The 26,508-nt window shown below is 45.4% G+C and overlaps 1 protein-coding gene across 1 annotated transcript in view; it reads right to left on the bottom strand.

Moving 5' to 3' along the window:
- LOC142765565 (indolethylamine N-methyltransferase-like) overlaps positions 1-26,508 on the bottom strand; it is a 333,220-nt gene that overhangs the window by 94,833 nt on the left and 211,879 nt on the right. The window contains exon 6 of the mRNA XM_075866762.1: positions 18,118-18,309. Coding sequence (XP_075722877.1) covers positions 18,118-18,309 — 192 coding nt within the window. The remainder of the gene's footprint in view (positions 1-18,117; positions 18,310-26,508) is intronic.

Genomic DNA, 26,508 nt, shown 5'->3' with positions numbered 1-26,508 from the left:
GATCACGAGGAAGTTGCCATCACTGCACAACACTGTCTCTTCGATGCCACATGCATAGATGCAGTCCGCTTTGCAGAGCTTCTCTTTGTTTTCAAGTGCTGTTTATGTGAGAGTAGCCTTCAGACAGTTTTTGTAACCACAGTACAGTATTACTGGAACAATAGCTTTTAGAGCTGTTCATTCCAAAATGAAGCACGGCAGCGCCACAAGTACGTGCTCTCCCTGCAGCCGGTCCGCAAATGGCTGAATTGTGTCGCGAGTTTCTGTCAAGTACTGCTTTTTGGTGAGATACCGATTTAGTCCTGGTCTCCTATGATACCAAGACTTCGGATCAATGCAAGTCTCCAAAAGCACGAGAAATTTCGGAGGTTTATTTAATGCGAAAAGAACAACATAGGAAACCACATCAGCACATCTTTCATAGCCTTTGGAGATACCATTTTAAAGTTGATACAGGAGCCTTGCGATAATCCACAAGTGTCAGTGCTGAAATTGGGTTAGCATAGATTCTTTCATCTTGTGATGTCTATCTGGTGGTGTGTCATCCTCTTGTGCAGTATTAGCTTACCTGTGCCGAAGAATAATACAGAGATGAAAGTTCGTGCGGTCGTGTGTCTTGTTGTCCGGTTATAAAGTTATAAAGCCATAGGCTATAGCTGCAGACTAATTCACCTGGCTTGCGACCCTGTAAATCATGTATAGAAATCATGAAAGACCTGGTGTTTATTTGTAAATTAGTCAAACAAGCTTGTTTTAATCAACTTTAATTGAAACCTATTCCTAAATATTTTGGTCTGTGGCAGATTTTTTTGCGCAATGACTGTTGAAGTATTTGTTCATTTCTTTTCATAATTGCCACTTGGAATTTGATCTGGATAGTACATTATAACGTCTGCTGTCATTGTTTTTTATTGTTTTCGCTTGCATATATGTTATACTGCAGTGCTTAGAACTTATTTTGAGGTGTTTATTTTTATTTACGTAAGCAGGTGTCTGAAAACGCTCAGCGTTTCATCAAGACGTGGCTGTTGAAGTTTGTTGGCCTCGATGGAGGTTAGGTAGGGCACTTCACAGATGTGTTCATAGATTTGCAGCCCCGTCGCTGCTGCCCCTCGGAGCAGGCATCTGCGACCGCCTGTTGAGGCGGTCGCAGATGCCTGCGATGAGGCAATGACAGTGGGCAGCCCACTGTCATTGCCTCATCTCTTGCTGCAGCCTCGGAATCATCGCCCAACCTCTGCTGCCCTGGCCAGCCCTATGCCCATAGAGCCTTGCTGAGCTCGCCTGCTAGTTTGGGCTGATATTCTGAACTGCAGTAACTTGAAAAGCCGAACTGAAAAATAAATGGTTTGACTTGGTGTACTTAGAAATAAAGTTACAAAAATTGTGTTCTGGTATTCTTATTTATAGATTGCTTGTGTGCGGAATATTTGCACGGAGCAGTTATTTTAGTTAATGTGTTTTTAGCTAATACTTGATAGAACAGCATATGTTACAATTTCTCGAAAAATTGAGGAAGAATGTATGGAGAAAACTAGACAGTAATTAGACTTGTGCAGTCTTATGCTCTACATGTGGGGAGGGTAATTGGCAATGCAAGAAAAAAGGCGAAAATGGACGATTTAGTGGAATCGTGTAGTGCGTCTACACTAGTCATCCAGTGGTCAGTCGCCTAGAAGTATACTACACAGCGAAGCTCGTACGGGGCTGCTATAAGCTGCTGGAGGAAGTTCTGGGGGCGTAATGTAAAGTCCACCGGCTAAGAAATGCCAGTAGTAAAAAGCCCAGATAATTAATGGTGGAAAATTGGCAAGCAAATGGTAGCCAATATTCGTCGTAAAGCGAATGCTGCCGTAATAACGGCATTTCATTGGCTACAAAGTGGCCCGAGAATGGTCCTAGGCTGGATGTATGTTGGCAACTACATCGGTGAAAGAATGGGCCTTCATTGGCATGGGTAGAATGGGCCGATGTTGGCTGGATATTGGCAAATGCGACGGCATAACGTCGGCCCCAGGTTGGCTTGAACATCGGTACTACATTGGAAGAAGTTGCACTTAGCCGATTTGCCGATCTTCGGCCAATATTGCAGCCGACGTTAGCCAATGCCGGTCCAAGATTGGTCGAACGCCGATGTGCTGCCTGGGGAGCCTGTCTGGCGTCACGTAGCACGTGAACTTGTTACGAGCTGGCATCTGGTCAATAGTCCCTCGTATACAACCTGCCAGCACCAAGTCTGCTAGTATGAGACCCTCTTTGAAGAATAAGAGAAAGAAGTGTATACTTAAGGGCTCGTTTTTTTATGTTTTTACACAATATTAATTAGATCTAACAGACAATAATGCCAAGGAATATAAAGGGGAAGTTATTAGACCAAATGTAATGTAAATGTGAAGAAAGAAATGTGGGTGAAAAAATACCTTGCAGTTAGCAGGAACCGAACCTGCAACCTTCGAATAACGCGTTCGATGCTTTACCACTGAGCTTCCACGGCGGCTATCCGCCAGCCACTTTATTGGGTTTATATGCAAATTATAACGTGGGAGCATCAGTCAGCGTCACCTGTAGCCATGGAGGTGAATGTGACACACTCTTCACACTCTTTATGAGCCTGTCTGGTACGTTGCATGTGCTTATATATATATATATATATATATATATATATATATATATATATATATATATATATATATATATATAACAAAACGTGTCGTCGTTTTGTTTTCGCGCTATACCTATCGTCACGACAGGAGAAATCTGTTTGCCCTCCCCTTCCCTTCCACTCGCAAAAACAGTTGGTATGCCTCCCTCTGCCTATTCCTGTAGCCTGCGTGCAAAAAATGGCTGAAGTCGCTGGTGAGGCGCTGAAACAAAGTTACAAGCCTACCCAAAAGTGGCGCGTACGGTGGGTATACCAGAAGTCACTCTTATCGAAGTACTATCAGCACACGGTCGATGAAGGCGGGGGGCGCTTTCCCAGTCTGAGCACACTATACACTTCTTAATTATTCATTTATTTATTTATTTAGAATACTGTCAATCCCGTGGTGAGATTATTACAGGAGTGGTGTCACATTGTACATTGTAAAAACAAGCAATACACAGACTAAATATACATGTTTCAAGCACTTGAAATTTCAAGCAAATATCTCAAACATAGTGCGAAATTCATCGTAGTGATAGGCAAAGAGTCTTCATGAATATAAACATCATATGAATTGCTGGGGCAAGCAAAAAGACAAATACAAAAAGTAATTGTACAGACAGAGTTAAAACTTGCGACATCATCAATTCGGGAAATCACGGCTAAATAAAAGTCAGCAACCATTCACTCGCTCGATTAACAAATTTATTAACTGTCGCTGGTGTCAACACGCTGGGGTGCAGGGCATTACAAGCGCGTATGGCTCGCGGAAAAAAGAGTGGCCAAAAACATTGTTCTTGAAGGGATATATCCCTTCAATAAGCATTGTCACTCACTTGATGAGTATACTCATCAAGTGAGTGACAATGCTTATTTCGTGTTTGGTGCTCACTGTTAACCTTAACATGATTAGCCGAATTTATTTTCAAAGAGTTGTGTAGCACCATATACAGAAATCTCAGATTATGAAGCTCGGTGCGGCTCGCCAAGGTGGGCAGATCCGCTCTTATCAAAAAAGCAGTAGGTGTGTCGGTACGCCTATAACGGGTATAGATAAAACAGACTGCTTTACGTTGTATTCTTTCAAGCGCTGCTTCATGTTTGTTTGTGAACGGGAGCCAGGCCACACTCGCATATTCGAGGATTGGGCGGATAAGCATGGTATACGCTAAATGTTTCGTATGGGGTGTCGAATGACGAAGGGTTCGCTAAAGAAAAAATAACCTGCCGAGAGCCTTCTTTGTAATACGTTCGACAAGCGCAGTCCAATTTAAGTCGGACGATATCAAGATGCCTAGATATTTGCAGGCAGCGACGTTGTGAAGTGGGACATTTGCCAGCGAATACGAAAATTTTGCCGTCGTTTTTTTTCTTTGTAATTGAAATGGCGACAGTTTTATCAGTATTTACTTTCATTCGCCACTCTCGACACCAGGTTTTGACTTTTTTGAGCGAATCATCTAGTTTTAAATGATTCTGGTAGCTGTCAATTCGCTGGCACAGGATACAATCATCTGCGTACAATCTGATTTTTACATTAGCTACGTCAGCAATGTCATTAATAAAAAGACGAAACAACATTGGGCCTAAAACAGAACCCTGGGGCACTGCCGATAATATCGTAAGCGTGTCAGACACATGTGCACCATATTGAGCAAATTAGTAGCGGTCGGTCAAATAGTTTTGGATCCACTTGGTCATAGGTTCGTTTCCCAGTAAGCTGGTTAGCTTTTGAATCAGTTTGGGATGGGAAACGCTGTCAAAGGCTTTTGATAAATTTAAAAAAGCTACGTCAATCTGCGATTTATGGTTAATGCCATTGGCAAGGTCTTGCAAGGTCTCAACCAGCTGTGTGACAGTATATAGTCCGCGACAAAAACCGTGCTGATTTGAATGTAGAATAGCATTTTTTTCCACGTATTCAGTAAATGACTTTAGAATAATATGCTGAAGCATTTTGCAGGGAGTACACGTAATAGAAATTGGTCTGTAATTAGATGTACAAGACGAGTCACCACTTTGTAAATGGGAAAAAGTTTTGCAATTTTCCATTCTGATGGAACCTGGCAATCCTTAAGCGATTTGAAAAATATAAGAAAAAGGCATTTACACACAGATTCAGCTTAGCGCTTTAAAAAGGCATTGGGAATCTCGTCGGGTCCACTACCTTTTTTCGCATCAATTATGTTCAATAAAAGTGATAGCAAACCCGGCTCAGATAATTGAGGCAAGCCTAAAGTTCCTAAGTTTTTACCCCGAAACAGAAGCGGCGTATGTTTACCATTGTCAGCTTTGAAGACAGACTGGAAGTAAGTGTTATATAAGTTAGCTTTCATTCATTCCTGCTCCACTGAAACGACAGTAGGGAGGGTGTTTTTTTTTTAACCAAGATATTGCCAGAAAATTTGGGGCGACTCTCTTATAAACTTACTTAGTGTTGTGCTGCAGAAGTTCTCTTTGGCTCAACAAATTTTTACCCTCAATTACCCAGACAAGCAAGCCATTTTTTCTTGGAACCCATAGACTAGGCTTAATTTGTTAGATTTCCTTAGTTAAGTTTAGTATGAATGATGTCACATGTGATCTAAGGGGTGTGTTTTTGTGTGAATTTTGAACCCTGTGGAACAAATTTGGTCATACAATGAGTGTTGTGACTTCCTTTATTCATCTCGCGCAGCAGAATAGCAGTCATCATCAATATTGAGCCTCCTCGCGAGCTGACGTTTGGCCTCGTGGCAGCGCCGGCTCACCCTTGTGTTTTTCTTTCTTCTTTAGTTCCATTAAAGCCTTTCATCTGGCAAGACGTGTTTTTGCTTGATGTGAGCGGCGTCGCTGCCGAAAGGCTCAGATGTCCAACACATGGTGCTGAAAACCCGAGACCTTTGACGACGCCAACATCATCGACGTTAGGAGCTGCATTACCACGGAAGATGGCGTCTGCGATCTTGGTGAGATACATCGACTGCGAGTGGCAGAATAAAACGATATCTTAGATGACGCCACAGCCTGCGGTCCCAACTGGATGTCCTGTTGTCCGAGGCGGAAGACCACTTGCGAGGAAATCAAGCCATTACGGCAGCAGCATTAAGCGTATTCCTCGAACAAATAAGCTCATTTTATGAACAGACAGAGAAGGTGGATGAGGCAATTTTTGAGGAGACGCCGAACGACCTGTTGGACAGCGAGACGTTAGACGCTGGAGATTACCGCGACAATGTTTTTACTCTCACAGCGAATCTACGAGTCAAGCTGAATGAATGTCTGGCTCCTCCAGCCCCATACCTTACGAACGTTCGCCCGTTATCATCTGGCAAAAGCAAGCTTCCACAGCTAGAACTCGTAAAATTTGATGGTAACCGCAGACTACGGCCGAAATGTGGTACGCAGTTTACATCAGTAGTTCACAACAACAGCGAGTTAAGCACAGCTGACAAGTTCAACTACTCGAACAGTTTGGTTACCGGAGCAGCCGCGTCGGCCATTTCGGGATTACAAGCTACCGAAGAGTGCTCTAAAGACGCTATTGATATTTTAAAGAAGCGTTTCGGAGATGAACAGATGATTGTGCACGACCAATTGCAAGGTTTGTTGGATCTAAAGCCGGTGTCGTCGTCAGCAGACGTTCGGAAGCTGAGGCAACTTTACGACAAAGTACAGGTTCATATTCGAAGCATCAAGGCGCTTGGCAAAAACTCGACAACATATTGCTCCATGCTTCGGGAGATCCTGCTAAGAGTTCTACCGACGGACATGGGGCTGCGTTTTCACGAGATGCACAAGGCATCCTTGTCGGCTGCATCCTCTTCGAATACGCAAGGCAATTCAAACCGTGTAACGGTCCCAGAAGATAACGATTTTCGAATGCTTATGGAATTCTTCGAACTTCAACTCACTTGTCGGGAAGCTGTTGCTGAAAGGGACGTAAAAGAAACTAGTCGACCCCCAGATAAGGAAGGATTAAAACACAGTCATCCACGTGACGTTTCCACGACAGCTGCTCTACAAATCTCAACAAAAAGTCCACAACAATGCCTGTTCTGCCGGTCTGACAAGCATTCTGCCGAAGTCTGTGATACGAAGGATATCGACTTCTCAAACAAAAGGGAGGTGCTCATCAAAGCTGGACGATGCTTTCGTTGGCTGAAGCAGGGCCACATGGCAAAAGATTGCAGAAGCTGGTTAAAATGCGGCAAGTGCGCAAGAAGGCACGCAACATCTGTTTGCGTATCCGACGACATCAAAAACGACAAGAAGGTGATATCTGCATCGGTCAAACAGATGTCCAAGCAGGCACGGTCAGTCGTAATGCAGTAGTCTGACAGCCACTGTATTTGGCACCTAATCATCCGATCGCTACCGAGTCCGTTTAAGTGTGAATACACTTTATAAGCGACCCCAAACCATCCACCGCCGTTGGCGGCGTCTGCAATTTTCTCTCTATCTTTAAATAAAAGAGGACTTGGCGGGCCGCAGCGCGACGCTCTACCGAATAAGCCACGGACGTGACGCTGATATCGGTGTCAGTAACGCGCCTTATACCCCCTCCCCCTTCGCTCGCTGCAGCTGCGCGCGCACCCCTGTCTCTCGCGCGCCTGCCTTCTCTCTCAGTCTCCCATCGAGAGCAGGTCGTGCGATGGATGTCCCGGAGGCAACGCTACCATCAACAACGAATGCAGTACAACCGAATGCCAGCACTGCACCCGTCGTTGGAGGTGACGGTACCGCGGTGGTTTCGCCGACGTTGGAAGACAAGGCGGCGCTGCGAAGGGCTCGTGAGACCGAACGTAAGCGGGCGAAGCGTGCAGCGGATGCCGAACTGCGTGCTCGCGAGGCCGAGTGCAAGCGGGCGAAGCGTGCAGCGGATGCCGAACTGCGCGCTCGCGAGGCCGAGGACAAGCGGGCGAAGCGTGCAGCGGATGTGGAACTGCGCGCTCGCGATGCCGAGATGAGGCGTCAGCATCGAGCCGCGAACGCGGCCCAAGAAGCGGAACGACAACGCAAGCGTCAGGCGGAGAAGGGCGATGAAGGCCGGCGTCAAGACGCCGCTCGCAATCGTTAACGGCGAGTGGACGTTCCCGAAGCCGTTCCAGCCAGTGAACGTGCCGCGCGGGAGAGGGTGCGAGCCCTGGACTTTGCTCGTCCGGACACGTCGTGAAGTGTGAATAAATAATACTTCGTATATAATGTATCTGTGTACAAATGCTTCATGAAAACAACACTTAAATTCATTAATTACACTTTAATCATCATCATCAGTAATAAAACTCCCAAGCATTCCCCCGAGGGTGAACATGGTTAAGTGCGAATGCACGGGGTGATGCTATGAGGGGGAGTAAAGTTAAAATCTGTTGGCATTCGCCAGTGAGTTAACGTAAACTCCCCCGTGTGATCAAATTGCGATTCCCAGGGACCATTACACCATAAAGGCACCATGTTGTGATTAATAAATATAATAGTTCGAATTAATAAATACCCCTCATAGCATCACCCCGTGCATTCGCACTTAACCATGTTCACCCTCGGGGAAATGCTTGGGAATTTTTTGATGGCGGAAATCAGTGACGCTCCATTACAATCAAAGCGTATGGAAGACTTGGATGTGAGCTAATAGAAGAGGAAACTTTAGCCATCGCTGTGTTCGGGGGTGATAACATACGGAAAACCATAAATAAGGTGCATGTATCAATTCTCTCTGTGAACCAGAAGCTTCCGATTTCAATAAAGGCTTTGGTGGTGGACACGATATGCACTGAATGAATTCCGGTACCAGAAGAAAATGTTATAAGAGAAATGAACAAGATGCACTTGGATATGCGAGCTCTCTCTCTTTGCAAAGAGTAGAAGACAAACAGATTGCAGTCCTTATTGGATCAAACCATTATTGGGATATAGTAACGGGTACTGTGAAGCCTGTGTTCGAAAAGTTGAAAGCTGTCAAGACAAAACTGGGATGGACTGTACAAGGACCATTGTCTACTGCAGCCGATGTTACAGAGTGTGCCAGTATTGCAGTCCTACGATCCACAGTGACCGAGCAAGATATCTCGAAACTTTGACTCGTTTCTGAGATATAGAAAGCACCGGTATCCAGGCCGAAAATGAAGAAACGACGGTCGCTGAATCGGTGCTGGCAAATTTCGAGAACAACATCAATAAGAAAAACAATCGATATGAAGTGACGCTACCATGGAACGAAAGGATTGCTCTGTATGAAAACTACGCAGTTGCACTCAAACGCCTGCACAGTTTGATGAAGAAGCTTAACAAAGACAGTGAGCTCTTAAAACAATACTAAGCAACTATTTAAATGTACCTCGAAGAGGGATATGCTGAAAAAGTACCTTCAAAAGAAGACCAACCAATTGGACCCCGGTATTATATGCCACACCGAGCCGTCATGCGTGAGGACCGATCTACTACGAAAGTACGCATCGTGTTCGACGCTTCGTCTCACGAATCCGGGATGAAGTCCTTAAACGACAATCTAGAAGCTGGCACAAATCTAAATCCCGACATAGTGACGCTACTGCTTCGTTTCCGACGCTACAAGTTAGCAATGAATGCTGATGTTGAGAAAGCATTCCTTCAAGTTGGCCTGCAAAAACAAGACAGAAATGCGCTTCGCTTCTTGTGGTTCAAGACTTCACCTCAAGTGGACAGCCCACTGCCGGAAACAGAAGTTTGGAGAATGACTAGAGTGCCCTTTGGAGCTACTTCAAGTCCTTTCCTATTGACTGCTACCTTAAAGCACCACTTCAGGTCCGAAGAAAATCGGTTTCCTTCGACAGCCCGGCTATTGCAAGACTCCGTATATATAGATGATCTTATTGGCGCTGACACCAATGAACAAGCTATTCAAATGCCTAAAGATATAATTCAAATCTTCAAAGATGCTTCAATGAACATTCGTAAATGGACCAGCAACGACCCCGTTGTATCTTCCGTCTTCGTGCAAGGAATCTCTTCTTCCGAAAAATCACTTTGCTCACCTTCTGGACCTCTGAACGTCCTGGGACTTTATTGGAACAAACAGACGGATACCGTTTCGTTTAGTCACCAGGTTATTCTACAGTTTATGTAGCAGCATCGAATTACCAAACGCTTTGTGCTTCAAGATGTTGCGAAGATCGACGACCCTTTGGGGTTTCTGTCACCCTTTATAGTAAGGGCGAAGATCTTCCTACAATATATCTGGAGGGAAAACCTCGGCTGGGATGACACCATGCCAATGAAGCTGTCAGCTGTCTGAAAAAAATGGAGCAAGGAGGTAGCCATGCTACATGAGATCAGTATTCCCAGGTCCCTCGCAGCGGGCAGTGAAGGCGCATGTCAAAAGGAAGAACTGCACATCTTTTCCGACGCCAGTGAGTCAGCATATGGTGATGTAGCCTACCTTCGTACCGTCGACTCAAGTGGTACCGTCCACACTATACTAATAATGGCAAAGACAAGAGTTGCGCCGTTAAAGACGGTCACCTTGGCGAGGCTGGAATTATTGCCAGCTTTGCTTGCAGCCCTCTTATATGCCTGCATCATCAAGAACTGCGACCTGAGCATTGGTGAAGTAACATTTCGGTCATATTTCCCAGATTACCCTTTGCTGGATTTACAAGGACCCCGTTTCTTGGAAGGCATTTGTACGGAACAGGACGCAGGAGATCAGAAATTTGACAGAATATTCTCGATGGCGATTTTGTCCCGGAAAATAAAATTCTGCAGATTTGCTCACTCGAGGCTTGACTGTACAGAAACTGAGTAAATCACAGTTGTGGTGGTATGGACACGGATGGCTTGCTATGTCTCATGCATTCTGGCCCGAATTCAGGGGAAACCTTGACCTCGAAAATGGAAAACTTGAGGCAGATGAGACGGGGCCAGAAATCAATATCCACGCTGTTAGCACGAGAACATCGATGCCAACGCCTATTGATAAGGAACGATTCAGCAGCCTCATAAAACTTGTAAGAGTAACGGCATAGGTTTTCCGTTATGTTAAAAAGTTGAAGATGGAAAGCGATAGGTTCGAGGAGCTGTCTGCTGAAGAAAATCAACAGGCGGAGTGCTACTTGATTCGCGAGGAACAGAGAGCTCACTTTGGTAACGAAGGCAACTGCGTCGCAAACGAGAATTCGATTCCTTCCCAAAGTCCAGTTGGACAATTAAGATTGTTCCCAGACAACAACGCGCTGCTTCGGGTACAAGGAAAAGTTCAGATTACGGACGACTCGTACGGTTCTTGCCATCTAATCCTCCTACCGAAAGACTGTCACCTCGTTACCTTAATCATCAATCATGCTGAGGAAAAGTCTTCCACGGAGGAGTATGAGACACACTAACTCAAATAAGGGAACAATACTGGATTCCACAATTACAATAGCTGGTGAAAAAAACAATACGACAGTATGTAATCTGGCAACGCCTACAGTCTAAACCAGTTGAACAAGTTTCACCTTGTATGCCCTAGGATTGTTGTAAAGAAACGCCTCCGTTTCTCGTAAGTGGAGTAGATTTTGTGGGACCACTTTACATCAGACACCTTCACCAGCGCTCTTACATCGCTATTTTTAGTTGTGCTGTAACAAGAGCTGTTCGTTTGGAACTTGTTGAAGATTTGATGACGGTGGCTTTCTTTGTGCACTTTGGAGATTCGTATCACGTCGAGGCCTCTGCCACACAATCTACAGCAACAATGCCCGAACCTTCGTCAAAACGTCTAAAGATCTACAGAAGCCCTGCGAACAATTCGACATCCCGATGTACTTGCCCGAGTGCTCCTTGGTGGGGCGGATTTTACGACAGACTCGTACGTTCTGTGAAGACCTGCTTGAAGAAAATGCTTGGTCGACGTTTGGTGAATCAGACAGAGTTGGTCACTTTACTAACGGAAGTGGAAGCAGTAATAAATTCTCGGCCTCTAAATTATGTGTACAATGACGTGGATGAGCCTAGCCCCCTTTCTCCAGCAGATTTTGTTGTTGGAAGAAGACTGACAACGCTACCACCTTACGACCTCAAAATCAAAACCGAGTCGACCAACGATCAACTGAAGAAACTTTACAGCAAGAAAGAAGAGGATTTGCAAACTTTCTGGTCTCGTGGGTAAAAGAGTACTTCAATGAACTCGGGAATGACACATTCAACCAAGCAAAAAGAAATCACACATTGAAGGAAGGCAATGTAGTTCTACTCGGAGAAAAACATTGTGCCAGGCAACTGTAGAGCTTGGTTCACATAGAAGAACTGAACGGTCGACGTGACAGTATTGTGAGGACTTCCTTTCCACGCTTGTCCGACGGCACTGTTGTGAAGCATCCTGTGCAGCTACTGTATCCATTGCAAGCCACCTAGCGTCATCTGGCGGCACGGGAGACTGTTGTGACTTTCTTTATTCATCCCTCGCAGCAGAATAGCAGTCATCATCATTATTGAGCCTCCTCAGGAGCTGACGCTTGGCCTCGTGGAAGCGCCGGCTCACCCTTGTCTTTTTCTTTCTTCCTTAGTTCCAATAAAGCCTTTCATCTGGCAAGACGTGTTTTCGCTTGATGTGATCCGCGCCGCAGCAGAAAGACTCAGAGGTCCAACAATGAGTAATAATAGCTTTAGGTTTAGCCCAAATTACGTCAGTCACCAAGGACTCATAAGCACATATATCGAGAAAGTCGTCGAGTTCATGCTCCAAATACGTCAAAACTGCAGCGTCATCGGCTTTGTGAAACGCCAGGACAGACTTAACCGGCCCCCGCATGTGAGCGGGGCATTGTACAGGCAGGCTGCATGAAACCATTTTGTGATCAGATAACCCCATCAGGGTTACCGTGAAGATATCCGTTGATGTGAAATGATCACTGACAGAGATAAGATCTAGTAAAGAACTAGATTCCCGTTGTTCACGGGTTGGCGTGGCAACAAGTTGTGTGAGAATAAATGACAATACGTAATCACTTAAAAGGTCATTCCTAGCTGTTCCTATACTCAGACGTTTCCAATTTACATCGGGTAGATTGAAGTCAGTAGTCATATAAAGATTCTCATAAGCCACCTACGCTTGCGGGGTTCTGTATACCGCACCAATAGATATAGTGACACCATTTAGGGAAACCCTACACCGGACCGCTTCGACGTCCGGAACATCTGGCATGACTGAAAAGCTTATACCTTGTCGTAAAACAATGGCAACACCCCCACCTCTGTGCTCTCTATTTTTGCGAACAATCACGTAGTTAGGCGGAACAATTTCGTGGTCCAATATTTCTTTGTGCAGCCAAGTTTCTGAGACAGTGACAATGTCTGGCTGATTGGCGATTAACATGGCCTCGAAATGGTCGGCTTTGTTCATAAGACTTCGCTCATTAACGTTCAGCAACGTCAGTTGCGTCGGCTTCTGGTGACCCGACCCTCCGGAACCAGACGTTGTTCGTTTTTTGACAAAGCAAAAAGATCACCGCGATTGTTCTCCAGCCGTAGAGTTTCCCATTAATGCTAACTCTATCATGAACCAGCATCGCCTTTTCACATTTGTCCCGATTTGCTTTAGCTCTATTCCAGAGTTTCTTCCTAATGTCTGACATGGTACTGGAGCAGTCGTCACTAATTGAGCAATTTGAACATTTCAATTTAGAGCAGTTTTTGAACATTTTCGTTTTGTCCTGGTTATTGAAGAATATCAAAATAATAGTCCCGATATTATTATCATCTTCAGTAGATTGTTTTCCTAGGCGGTGAATCTTTTCTATATCCCCGGTATTTACTTCTAGTATGCCCTCGAATCGTTTCTTCGATACTAGACTTTGCAATGTTTCTGGGGACTCGTTCGGCTGTTCCTTCACGCCATAAATGATAAGGTTAGACCCACGGCTCCTGTTTTCCAGTTCAAGTTTTTTTTGTAATGGCTTGAAGATTGTCCTCTAGACTAGGTATTTTTTGCGCACTAAAAAACCCGTTTTTCAAAAGCACTATTCGTTCCCAGTTACTATCGCGCTTAACCTTTGGTTGGTTTGTGTTTATGAGTTCTTTATTTTTAAAATATCAGCAGGGATATCGCTATGTTGCTTGGCGAGCATCTTCAAGTCAGAAACAGGGTTTTCTTCATCATCCTCTCACAAAAGCAAAAGGAACCTCAAGGAAACAATTGCACATTGAAACATTTCATACAGAGTCTGTGGGCACGGCAGCATAACAAGGCAAAGATTGCTACTTCTAGAACATTTCCCGTAACTCTTCCTTACCTTCCTCACCTTCCACAGCTTCTGGTACTTTTCACCGTCTGATGATCGTACAAAAGCAGAGAACAATACCTAACGTTTGCGCAGCACTTGCCGCGGAGACAAACATCCGCAGTTATAAGAAACAAAGAGCTGTGTTTTTAAAACGATCGTTAAACTCCGGTACCCGCGGTTGTTCGAACAGCGACAGTTCTTTTTTGTAGGTTTTCCTTTGTCGATTTTCACAACGACGGTGGTTTCTATACGGCGCCGGGCCTCAAAAGCGCACCAATCCAGCCGAGGTTCGCCGCACCGCCATTGGTAACATACCAGACCAATACGTCATGGTACCCGCTATAAATTATTATCATGACGTACATTGGTCACCTTTCATGTCATGTGACGACGTGATGGTCGAAAGAGGTTGTGTGGTTTAGAACCTACGGGCGTCGGCAAAGGGGTGCATTACGGGCACTAGCTTGCCTTAAGCCGCCCGAAGAACTGCCCTCACCCAAGCTACAAGGGCGCCCTCCCCCTCCCTCAACATTGATGCAACACGGGTTTGCACCACCCAATACAAAATTGCGCCGACATCCATAGCCTAGAACGCGTGCATTCTTCATCGCCATCAGCGGCATCCCCAAGGCGTATATTGCGTATTTTGCATGTGCTGTGTCATGATGGCCGCAAGCTCGTAATTTGGTACCTTGCAAGTGCTAATGCGCTTATCTTCATCGTGATTGTCGCCGTGTATAGTGGTTACCTTGCGTGTTTTGTGCCGGAGAACGCACGATCGACAAGTCTATAGACCTAAAATGCTTCGCCATGACGCCGCAATGCCAATAAAACGCAAGAGAACATAGCACACAGAAACAACTCGACACAAAATGTTTCGCTGAAGTGGCGTCGTCGGCGTTTGGCTCACCCTGGGATTCCGCGGGAACGTGCCAAATTTTCGCACCCACGGACCTTTTACGAGAGTTTACGGCCACCCAAACCCAAAAGACGAGAAGTGCTTTGTCTGATGCTCCCGCGTATCCTCGATCGGGCTGATGTGAGCACTGCGTCACCTTTCGCTAACGCGTGACAAAGCTATAGCGTTAATTAGCCAGATGCCCGTGGCATGAGGTGACGGAGTCATTAGAGGGGTTGACAGCGCCCCCACAAAGTGTCATATATACCGGGTGCCCTAATTATCTCTCATGGGCTACAAAAAACAATAAGAGGCAGGTGGGTGAAATAATTCGCATACTGTTGACAGCCACCTTGCACACTACATCTGTTTTCTTTTGTTGTTGATCAATTATTAATTAGGATTGTTTGCCTACATGGCTGAAATATTGACTAAATGCAAGAAAGGGATTTCGCAACGTTCGATGGTATTTTGGATACCCCTACTGCATTATTTGCAACGACGACAAACTCCCAAGTACCATATTTTTGAAGCTGCAAAGAAATTCCACGAAATACTCAACAAAAAACACGTAACTATAGATCATTTGTGTGCCGCGATCACATTGCTCTCTAGCATGGTTTCAGTGAACGAAATCATCTGCGGCCGGGACTCACCGACTGCGTTGCAGTGGTAGGCTGACAAGTTGTGGGTGCTTTTTTATCGCGAACTCTCTAGATCTTGAATCACCACGTACGCCAACTTGCTGACGTGGGCCTAGAATCCACCGCCAATTTATCAGCCAACCGCTCCATTCGCTAGCCCGAATGAAAATTGATGGCAACCAGAATGACGGGAACCATTCATCTGCGATTCCCTTCTACCGGCTCGGCACTTCTCCTGATGACGGACTCCCAGATTGTCTTTATGATCGCTCGACCTCAAAGAAGAACACAGTTGCTCGTATTAATAATATAGTCAAGGATAGATACTTCCTGAGCTAGTTGGTTTATTTCAACTAGGTAAATGTTCATAAATCTAGGAAATACGGCATAAACAGAGTGAAGAGCCCTGACTGGCAGCTGTTTTCTTTTACTGACGATACCAGCTGCAAGTACATGTGCAGAGCCAGCAGGTAAAGCAAAGAAATAAAGCAAGGGAAAACCAATGAGCATATAAAGCACCGCTGATACTGATAAGCCGTAATCGCCACGCTTCTAAAAACCTGAGTTCATCCTTGGTGAATGCAAGTGACCCTATGCTGACACATCCCACGCCCGTACGAACAATCTCAACCACCTCAGCTATTTCCCTTGTGCGTCAGTCTTTGTTGCAATGAACAATGGCACCTTTATCAAACTTGAGTTGGCAAAGCTTAGTACGCTGGTACGTAGGTTTATCGCCACAGTGTAAGCTGAAACGTCCTTGGCTTCCGTCTATTCTGTTCTTGTTTTCCTCTTATAGCCTCGTGTTCATGCATCTGCTGATGTGCCTTATGTATTGGCAAGCGAAAGACAATGGCACGCCGTACACGACGTTCTCGTCACAAGACACAAACAAATTTGGTCTCGATTGATTAATATGGGGGGTTATTCAACCCCGAACCACCATATCAATATGGGAGACGCCATAGTGGAAGGCTCCGGAAATTTAGAAATCCTGTGGTTCTTTAACATGCAACAAAATCTGAAGAAAACGGCCCTACTGCATTTTCGCCTCCATCGAAAGTGAAGCTGCAGTGGCCGCCATTCATTCCCGCGATCAGTGGGTCAGGAGGCGAGTACCATAGCCACTAGACCACCACAGCTGGGCCCCATTTAGGTGTTCAAATCTACACAATTTACCTTCTTCAGTGCGCCACCGAATGAGATCGCTTTCTTACAAATAAGTGAAAGCTTGAGTGGAGCAGACAATGAGACACCAACACCTACACGTTTTCGTACATGGAAGGCCCGGAGATGACATGCGTTCGCCATTGTTGACATAGTGCCAGTGCCGCATCATTCTTGCACTAGCCATAAAATTCAACCTTGCAAGTGCAATGGGCATGTCTAATATCTGTTTTGTGCGCCGATAACAATTAAAGTAAACGAACACAGTAGGTTCGAAAAAGAGCTCTGCGGAAACCCGCTAAGAGGCGAATAGGTTAGCAAAAGAGAAGAATACAACCACTCGTTTGTAGCACGAAGCCAGAAGAGAAACTGTACGGATTTGTCTAAAGAGAAAATCTATTTAGTTGAGGAAAAACTCGTCCAGGTCCCCACGTGGACACAAGTATTGCAAATGAGTTTTGGCAAAACCCTCAAGGTGGCGGAACAGTTATTAAAAGGAAAGAAGTTAACCACCCGTTTGTAGCACAAAGCCACAAGGAGAGTAAGTTCATGCCTGCAAGGAATAAGGGGCTTTTAAACAAGCATGAACGCAGCTTATTGAAGTGTGGCCACCGCGATCTGCGCAGTATGGATGAATGAAAACCTTTACTGGGGCCCTGAAAGATTCCACGCCTGTTTTTAGGTGTAGTATCGTGGGCTGCTTCAACGTAGGGACAGGGAGGCGCAGCTTGACCAGCGCCTCGTGGGTCTTCCGAACAGCCTTGAGTTGTTGTATGAAGACCAGACTCGTGATTGGTAAATAAAAGACACTTTCGAAAAATTCTCGATTTTTTTCGTGTAAGGAAGGGCACCTCCAGAAGATGGGGTTAAGATCACTGTGATTGTGGCAGTATATAAAAAACAAAACTCTTAGAAAGATTTGCATCAAGTAATTTGCCAGCGCGTAATAGTTAATACTCTCGTTTGACGCACTACAAAGACTAAAAAACAATAAACGGGCACTTCGTGCAGCTTCTGTCCTTTTGTTACTACTAATAGGTCCTTTCAACTATTCCGGCTCTCGCTAATGGGCGTAGATCTAGAACAGGCTAAGCGCCAGACTTCCGATAAAAGTAGTTTCTATCGCCTTCCAGGAAAAAATGTTTACTGACCTCCAAACGAACGTCGTGCTCTGTGCTCATTTGCACAACACCTTTTCGCAACATTTTCGTCGGAACGACGTAGAGTCCATTCACGGAACATACACGATTAGCGGCATTAGTGTCACCAACAGGAAGAAAACTGCATCGTCTGAAGTATTGCTGAACGTTTACTGTTAGTCCGTAACCGCAAAACAGCAATTGGGCTTCGTTTTGCGTGACCATTATCACGCACCGGCTTTCTCAGCACACACCTTCGAGCTACGCTGCGGAGGGAAGCAGGACAAAATGCGCGAAATTCCCACATTGGCGCTGCGCACTCTGAGAGCAGTGGCACCGCCAACTGAGTGCGCGAGGCCTATACAACCTAGCTCCACAGCGGGCACGACGAGTAAAATAAGTGACTAGCCTTTTGATAACCCGGGCGTATGTGTCCAGGTCCGGGATGACCGCCTCCAGCAGCATAGATGTGACGACCACGTCGTAGACACCCTCCTGATCTTGCTTCTCAGGTAGGAACTTGCCTTTCTCCCGATTGAACAGGTCGCACGGCACCACGGCCGACACGCGCCGACGAAGCTGCTCCTTCAGCTGGGCTGGTCTGCGAATGCGTAAGGTAATTGGGCTTTCCCTAAAATCAAAAGTACTTCCTCTTGCGAAGCAACGTTAGCCGATTTGTTCCGCCATTCTGCACCAGCGTCAACCATGCACGTCAGGCATGGTTGGCCCTAGGCTGTCAATTTTCTATGAAAATATAAACAGGCTTTAGACAGCAACAGACTAGCGTGGTCCTTTCCTCAATAGCGTCTTGACGGCCAACGTCTGTGCCATAAAAAACAGTGCGAACAGACTTTTCCGACAGAAGTCTCGTGTAAGGCACATCATCTCCCACAAGAACAAAGTACACAAGACCCCGCTTATTTTAGGGACGGGACACACTAAATGCAGTGCACTAGTTTTTTCATGAGTAAGCATAAACTAAATGGCCCCGCCGTGGTGGTCTTGTGGGTAAGGTACTCGGCTGCTGATCCGCAGGTCGCGGGATCAAAGCCTGGCTGCAGCGGATGCATTTCCGATGAAGGCTAAAATGTTGTCGGCTCGTGTGCTCAGATTTTGGGGCACGTTAAAGAACCCCAAGTGGTCTAAATTTCCAGAGCCCTCCACTACGGCAGCTCTCGTAGTCATATGGTGGTTTTGGGACGTTAAACCGCACATATCAATCATTAATGAAGTATAAAATAAATGAAATATTAATGGTTTATTGCACCGCATATGTCTCTCTGTTAGGTAATCGATCGAGAAATTGATTAAACGAGTTTTTCGGCAGACATTCGTCCGTGAGATACACAATATTTGACAGTCGTTGATTATAGGAAGCCCGGTATTGTAGGAAGCCTTTCGTGTGTTTATAACAAAAAGTGGCTATCGATCCATGGAGTTCATTCTAAGTGGCTATAGTCGGATACAACTTAAGGGAGGCCAGACGCTCGAAGCGCGACCAGTCTATCACGTCGGCAACTATACAAATAGCCCCGTTCTTGCTCTCAGCATTGTTTCCTGTGGAGTCAAAGCCATTGGGCTCATAACATCAGTCTGGAATACATACCCAATAGTACAGGCTTGAGTGCATTGGCATTTGAAGAGGAAATGCCACTGACTTACTGACTTTAAAGCTGTAACCGACAATATACGCTGCTTCATACATCAACTGCATTGCTGTGAAGGTTAGGGAGACTTCTTGTCGATGCGTTCACAAGAAAAAATAGTTCAGTGTTTTACCCTTATGACGAATCTTTTTTATCGTTATTATTTCAAGAAGTTATTCAAAATATTTTGTACCTTGCAAACAAAAACGTCGTTAAACGTCCATTACTATGCAGCTGTAGTGGCGGCATAGTTTTAACGTGACATCACATACAGAATGGAGAAGCTTTAGATGTGTTGGTTATTCATAGTTCACAAAGCAGAGTGCCCCTAAGAAAAACGGCATTCTCCAATAGAACTCTTTGCTGTTTCAAGTCAAGTAGCTTCTTGAAGTGCATTCAGCTCTGCGACCAGAACTCCTCCAGGTATGTCGCGAACTCTCGCGAAGATACAAGAAAGATACCACAGGTCATACATTACCGCCGACATCACTCGTTACGCAAAAACATGCCGAGACTATCAGCATCGAAAGACACCACCGACAAGGCCAGCAGGACTTCTGCAATCCATCGAGGCACCTCACCGACCGTTCCGGCAAATCAGTATGGACTTTCTTGGGCCGTTACCGATCTAGATTGTTGGAAACAAATGAATCGGCGTAGCTACCGTCTTTCTTACCCGCTACGACGAGACAAAAGCCCTGCACAAAGGTAGTGCATCTGAGGTAGCCGATTTTTCGCCGAAAACATCGTCCTGCATCACGGTGCCCCTGAAGCTCTCATAAATAGCAGAGGTACCACATTTACGACTGACTTGACTCGAGCGATTTGGAATGCCTCCTGACAAACCGTACTACCCACAGCGTACTACCCACGGAGCAATGGCGTCACTGAGCTCCTTAAGACCATCGCTGACATTCTGGCCATGTGCTACATCAACGTTCAACACAAGAGGTGGAATACCATCCTTCCGTACGTTATCTTCAAATTAAAGCTGTGTGCCACCTTGCCACGCTGCCTCCACTGTTCGTTTATGCTCCCGCTGTTCGCGCCCCGACTGAAGTTCCGGGAGAGACCCTGCCGCTGCCACCACCACGCAATAAGTGCGGCGTGCCGTCGTTTGCCCTATCTTACACAGAGGGGAAAATCTGGGCAAAAAAACATCACTTCATCCTCTCTTCTGAAGGTTTAACAGTTTTCAGAGCAGCGTTTGCAGTGCCTTGACTGCTTTATTGAGTCCGTGTTCGCACATGTCTATTGGCCTCGAGATTTTCTAGTAGCACCCTTTCGCGCGGGACATCAGGCTGTCGACTCCGCTCTCAACCGAGCTGCTGCAGCCGCTGCTCCTGTGCGCTCATCGTATGCTTCGGGAGGGAGCTTTGTCAAACGAACAGCCACATGAGGGTCAACTAACACCCGCAACGAAAGTTTTCGAGTGCAACAATAAATTTGTTTTAGTCGCAGCCCAATTGACAAGGCTAATAAACCTCCCAGATGGCCAAAAAGCACGCCGGTGCCACCGACCGCATTTCTGGTCCAAAATTGAAACTATATGTGAGTGTTCTTGCTCGCCAGAGTTTGGCCCGTACGATCAGTGGCGTACCAATTCTTTCGCGAGTGGGGGGCAAACCTACCACCGCAGTCAGACGATATATATATATATATATATATATATATATATATATATATCATCATCATCATCAGCCTGACTACGTCCACTGCAGGACAAAGGCCTCTCCCATGTTCCGCCAGTTAACCCGGTCCTGTGCTTGCTGCTGCATATATATATATATATATATATATATATATATATATATATATATATATATATATATATATATATATATATATATATATATATATATATATATATATGTGTGTGTGTGTGTGTGTGTGTGTGTGTGTGTGACGTAAGAAGGCAGAGATGGGTAGGATAAGTAGAGAAGGAAGAAGTGAGAATAGAATAAACATGGCGTATGAGTCCGGCCACGTCGCCCATTCATCATAGCGGCCCACACACACACATATATGAAGATATGGCATATAGAAAGCACTTTTTTAGTAGCGTAAAAAACGGAACAATCAGTTTTAAGCAGCACGCACTGGCACAACACATATATGTTTGTCATGCATGTAATGATATTAGGCTCGACGATTTTTATGCATTACCTCAAAACCCCGCTTGAATGTAATTATTATGATGGCGGCTTCCTCGACAGTACATACTTTTATCATTCAATGAAGCTTTAAAGACTAAAACAACTCACAATGAACTCAGTTTTTAATTCTGAAACAATCGTTGAGGAACCTAAGGCATTCTGAGCATTTATATCTAATATCTATCTACCTGGCCAGCTATACGTCTTGGTGCTCTCGTAGTTGCGGGCAAGCTTAAAAACTTAGCTTCCCAATGAGCTATAGTCCGCTTATTTATTCGTCGCCACTTTGAAAACTGCTGCCATCGCTCCAAACTGCCAAAGCAAGGCTGGTCAGATTTATCGGAGACTTCAGCGCAAACCTTTTTCGGCACTTCCAGTACAGCAAAACTAAAACATTTGGAAAGATTCATAACAATCATCAGCTCACAGCAGCTTCGAAAGAGCAGCGATGAAGCTAATCCTTTTCAATGAAAGAAAATGATCTTCCTAAAGCAGCATCTGTGCTTTTACCAGTCCGTAAGAATTTTGTCCGTTTCAATCTACAAGTGCATCAGCCAGTCGCAGCAAGATAAAAACATGAAGAAGTCAAGTATTATTATGGTTACCCTGTTCAGCGCTACCCTGCCCTGCAGTGCAACACCACAGCCTGGAAAGGGTCATGAAGATCTTTAAAGAAAAATCTTAACTGCTCAAATGTTAGAAAATTATCACTGTATTGTAACATTGCCCTGTAGTATTTTCAATTCTTCGCAACAATATAATGGAATTATAATAGTGGTGAAGGACAATTTTGCCCTAGTTGTTCTCTCCAGCGTGCAGCCGACAGTGAACACTGTAGAAAGTGCGGGGGGCTCAGCCCCCCCTAACTTTTCTCAGTGTGGAGACTTGCGCCCTCTTGCCTCCCCCAACGGCTGATACGCCTATGCATGCGATACTAATTACTTCGGGTGTTTGGAACTTTCAATGGCCACGTTTTTGTCCAGCATCAGCAAGCGAAAGATTGCGGTGTCTCATCGTCGGTACGGTGGTGTAGGACACAGAGCCCGTTGTTGAATTGGCGCAGCAGATGCCGTCAACGATGATCGCACCACTGTCACGGCTATGGTCCTGAAAACGCGTGGACTAGAAAACCCGCCACACAACGTCCAGTGGCAATCGAGAGCTGCGCCGCTATTAGTGAAGCACTGCACTGTGCTTCAGCGTGCTTCATCCACCCGTGAAAAGACCGTTAGCTTTTACAAGAATCATAAAGAGAAGGGCACACCTGCCCTATTCCTTAGGATATGTTTTCTGCAGTGCAACAATAGCGGAAGCACACACGGGGATATGTTTGAGAATTGCTGATGTCTGCCACTCTGGCATTCGCAAGCACATGAGGTAATTACTGCGCAGCCACTGTTAAAATTGCTTCTTCGGCAGTCAATCGACCATTAATGACATCTACTAAAACTGCAAAGCTTGTGGGGTCTCGATCTGGCGAGCGCCACGACACGCTCTTGGAGTGAACTAACACGGCAGACGCTATCGGTACAAACCAAACAACACACATTTATTTAACTAATTTAGACGACGATATCGTCCGCCGAACTGCAACATCAATCGTAATTAACACGCTGGGACATCGGCACACCATATCACCATACGGTGGTGGTGATACGCTCCATGGCAAACACATTAGGACACCCAAGGCGGCGTCACCAACGCTTGACTTACCACAAGGGCCCGCGACGCGCGGCTCGCGGCAACACGCGCCGAGGACCCACGCAGAGACAACCAATCGCGGCAACCGCCACGCGCAGGAGAGACTCGCTCAACTTTCGCCCACCACCAAGGCTTACCTTTCGCCAGAGGTCACTGCCGGCGCTACCACTGCAACAACCATGATGATGATAGTGGTGCTCAACGCGAACACAACGCCATCTATCGCCCGGTGGTTGTAACTTTAAATGCGGCTTTTGGACGAGACATGTACGCAACGTGGCGCAAACAACTCTACAGGGGGTGTCAGCACCCCCACAAGCTGCATCAAATTACCAAATTTGAGATAACCGTGCTTGGATTGCAGTTATGGACGTTGGCAGGGTGCAAGCCCGTGTTTGATCGCTGTAAAAAGTCTTAAGGGGTTGGTGCGGTTATGACTCAAGAAGGGGGCAAGTTCCGCCTTGATGCACCCCCTGGCCAGTGCAAATGACTAGAGTTTGTCTCAGTAATGTTTGCTCGATGAGAGCGACTTCATTAAGTTGTTTATATTAATATCACACAGGGCCGTTGCTTGGGTATCAGAACATAACAACTACCTATCACTGATTTTATATGCCGTGCACAGGCCACAAAGATTATAGGACTACCTGCGAATGTGCACTAAACAGCGACAAGAGGTTTTGCGTATGAATTTATGGTAAGCAGTGCGCTAGGCACACGCTTGTCATCATCAGTAAACTATAGGTATATATGTACGTACACCAACCAAATAAAGCTGTATTCTCAAGTGCCCTGTGCCGCTCAGCTGCGCTCTCGAGGCGCATTAACCCGAAGTGATTCGGAGGCCGCGTCGTCGACTCCCTGTCCAGGAGCCTTCGCTGTAGGTTTTCGGACGGCACCTCACCTGGTGTAAGTCGCCTACACCTGTAGCCTGCGTGCAATGAATGGCTGAGCTTCTGGGGAAACGCTGAAACACGAGTCAAAGCTTACCAAAATGGTGAGCATAGGGTGGGTACAGCAAAAGTCTGTCAGTGAAGTGCTTGCCGCACACGATTGATAAAGACCTGGGGTGCTTTCCATCTCTGAGTTTGACTATCCGCTTTTTCCTAAGCTTCTGGTCTTTATGATAGTTGTGAAAGCTAACGCCCTTTTTATGAGTGGGTGATCATACAGAGGCACAGAACAGTACTCCCCCGGTGCGCAGCTCTCGCCACGGAGACAGGTGGCCACAGAAACAGGCGGCCAGCAAAGCGCTGTGCTTTTGAAATAAGCGTTCGAAGTGCACACCCACCGTTGTTAGAACAACGTCAGTAGCCAGAACACACAAGATAACCTATTTAACTGAGTTTTTGCAAAGTTTTACCACGACAGTGGTTTCTATACGGCGCCACGCCTCAAAAAAAGGCGAATCCTTGAACTGACATCATAAAAACTAAGTTTGCAGTGCCGCCATCAGTCGCCAACCAGGACAATATAAGGGCCCTAGAGCAGCTTCTGAACATGAACGATTGAACGTGTTATGCTCTCCTGGTGTTTCTTGGTTTTTGGGCGCCCTTTGTGACGCCAGGTAGGTGATTGAAATATAATTAGGACATATACCCATAAATTGTTCATATACTAGAAATCTCAGTTCCTAATTGTTTTCCACCTTGTTTTGCAATGCATTTGTCCCCCTCCCCCCTGGTTTTTTCTCGCGTCTCGGATGATTTTCACGCTGGATGAACTAGTGATTCCACTGCATTTTGAGGCTTTAAGATTGCACAAGTAAACATAACAGCCCACAAGCTCAAAATCTTGATGACCTCAACGCTTAGCACTCACTCATGGCACATGTACTTTGTGAAGAACTTTTCGAAGAAATACAACCTGTGAAAATTGTAGTGAATGAACTGAGTGTAATGAAGAACAAGACCGAAAAATGAAGCTCCGGATTATTTCATTTTATTAGTGAACGAATTGTTTACAGCGAAGACGACGCAGCTCGCGATCAAAAAAGGTCAGCCCGGTTTGACGGTCTCTGTATAATGTTTGATTGCGAGAAAATACTATGTAGACACTATCTACAGGCTTTCTTCGTCACTCTCGTGTTCTGTGTAAAATGTACAACACTAAATTTTGTAGGCGCACTGTATGCCATTCAACGAAGAAAATCTCGTGAGCGCCAGCAAGGAACACTACAGAAGTGTCTGCATCGGCCATCTGCACCGCACTGCAAGCGATAACATGACTGCACGCGCGATGTCGGTCGTTAATTGCTTCTCAACCAGAAAGGAAGCCCTGTGTGCCTTTTGCTAGACAAAAAAAAGTAGGAATAGATGCTCCGGTAGGACACTGCGTGGCTCAATTCAAAACTGTAGTTTTTTATTATAAGGACGCCTTCGTGAGGGCTATCGCTTGCTATTTCAGAAGAACTAGGGGCACGGCTCGTGTACACTTCTATGCGCTATGACATCATTGCAAAAACACTGCTTTTTCGCCTGGAGTGGCCGTATTCTCATGCACCAGCGTATTGTAGTTTCGAGGTATCAGAGAAAAAGGAGGTATAGCTGCAGTCGAAGATGTTTAAAGGGCTGCGTGCTCCTATCGCAAGGTGAGATATGTGAAGTCGTCGAAGGCTTTCTGCCAATAAAGCTGTGAAAGTCGCCTTAAACTTAGCGTGTTATCTTCAAATTCCCGACATGAAAAATATTTTGAACTTTCAATTTGATAACCTTACTGTACTAGACACTCAAGCCTCATTTTTTGAGGAATTTCAATGTTGTAGCGAACATTGGAACATAGGTGCACTTCTTATGTCTTGTGGCATTGTGCCTGAATGCCTGTCTACGTAAGTGCCTTATTATATATTAAATGGAACCCAAGGCACTCTTGGTATTATAAATTAATAATTATTCTCACTCGCCCCGTACAGTGCTTACGTAAGAATTGTTGTTATAAGTTTAGTGATAATGCTTCTTTGTTTAACGCATTGAAAAGTAAATTAGACCCTAAAATTAAAGAGTCGGAGGACTGCTTAAGCAATGACTTCGCTAAATTTATCACATTATTCAAGCAGGTTTTAGCAATCAGTTAGCACTGCGTTTTGTATGCCCTCATCGTTTATTAATCATGGCCATGCCCCTTCAATTCTGAAGCAATGGCGAATGTATTTCTGATCACTTTAAATTTTTTTTTCTACCAAGAACTTCACCACTTCTTTATGTAACGCGTGCAGAAAACTAGCTACTCTTCCTAATCTTGCATTAAGCCCTTCTGGACTGGTTGACTTTACTTTAAATGTTGAGGTTTCAAAGCATT

Source organism: Rhipicephalus microplus, chromosome 1 (assembly GCF_043290135.1).
Source record: "Rhipicephalus microplus isolate Deutch F79 chromosome 1, USDA_Rmic, whole genome shotgun sequence".
Taxonomy (NCBI): domain Eukaryota; kingdom Metazoa; phylum Arthropoda; class Arachnida; order Ixodida; family Ixodidae; genus Rhipicephalus; species Rhipicephalus microplus.
The sequence above is the reverse complement of the archived record's forward strand: the minus strand, read 5'-3'. Positions and strand labels throughout refer to the sequence as shown.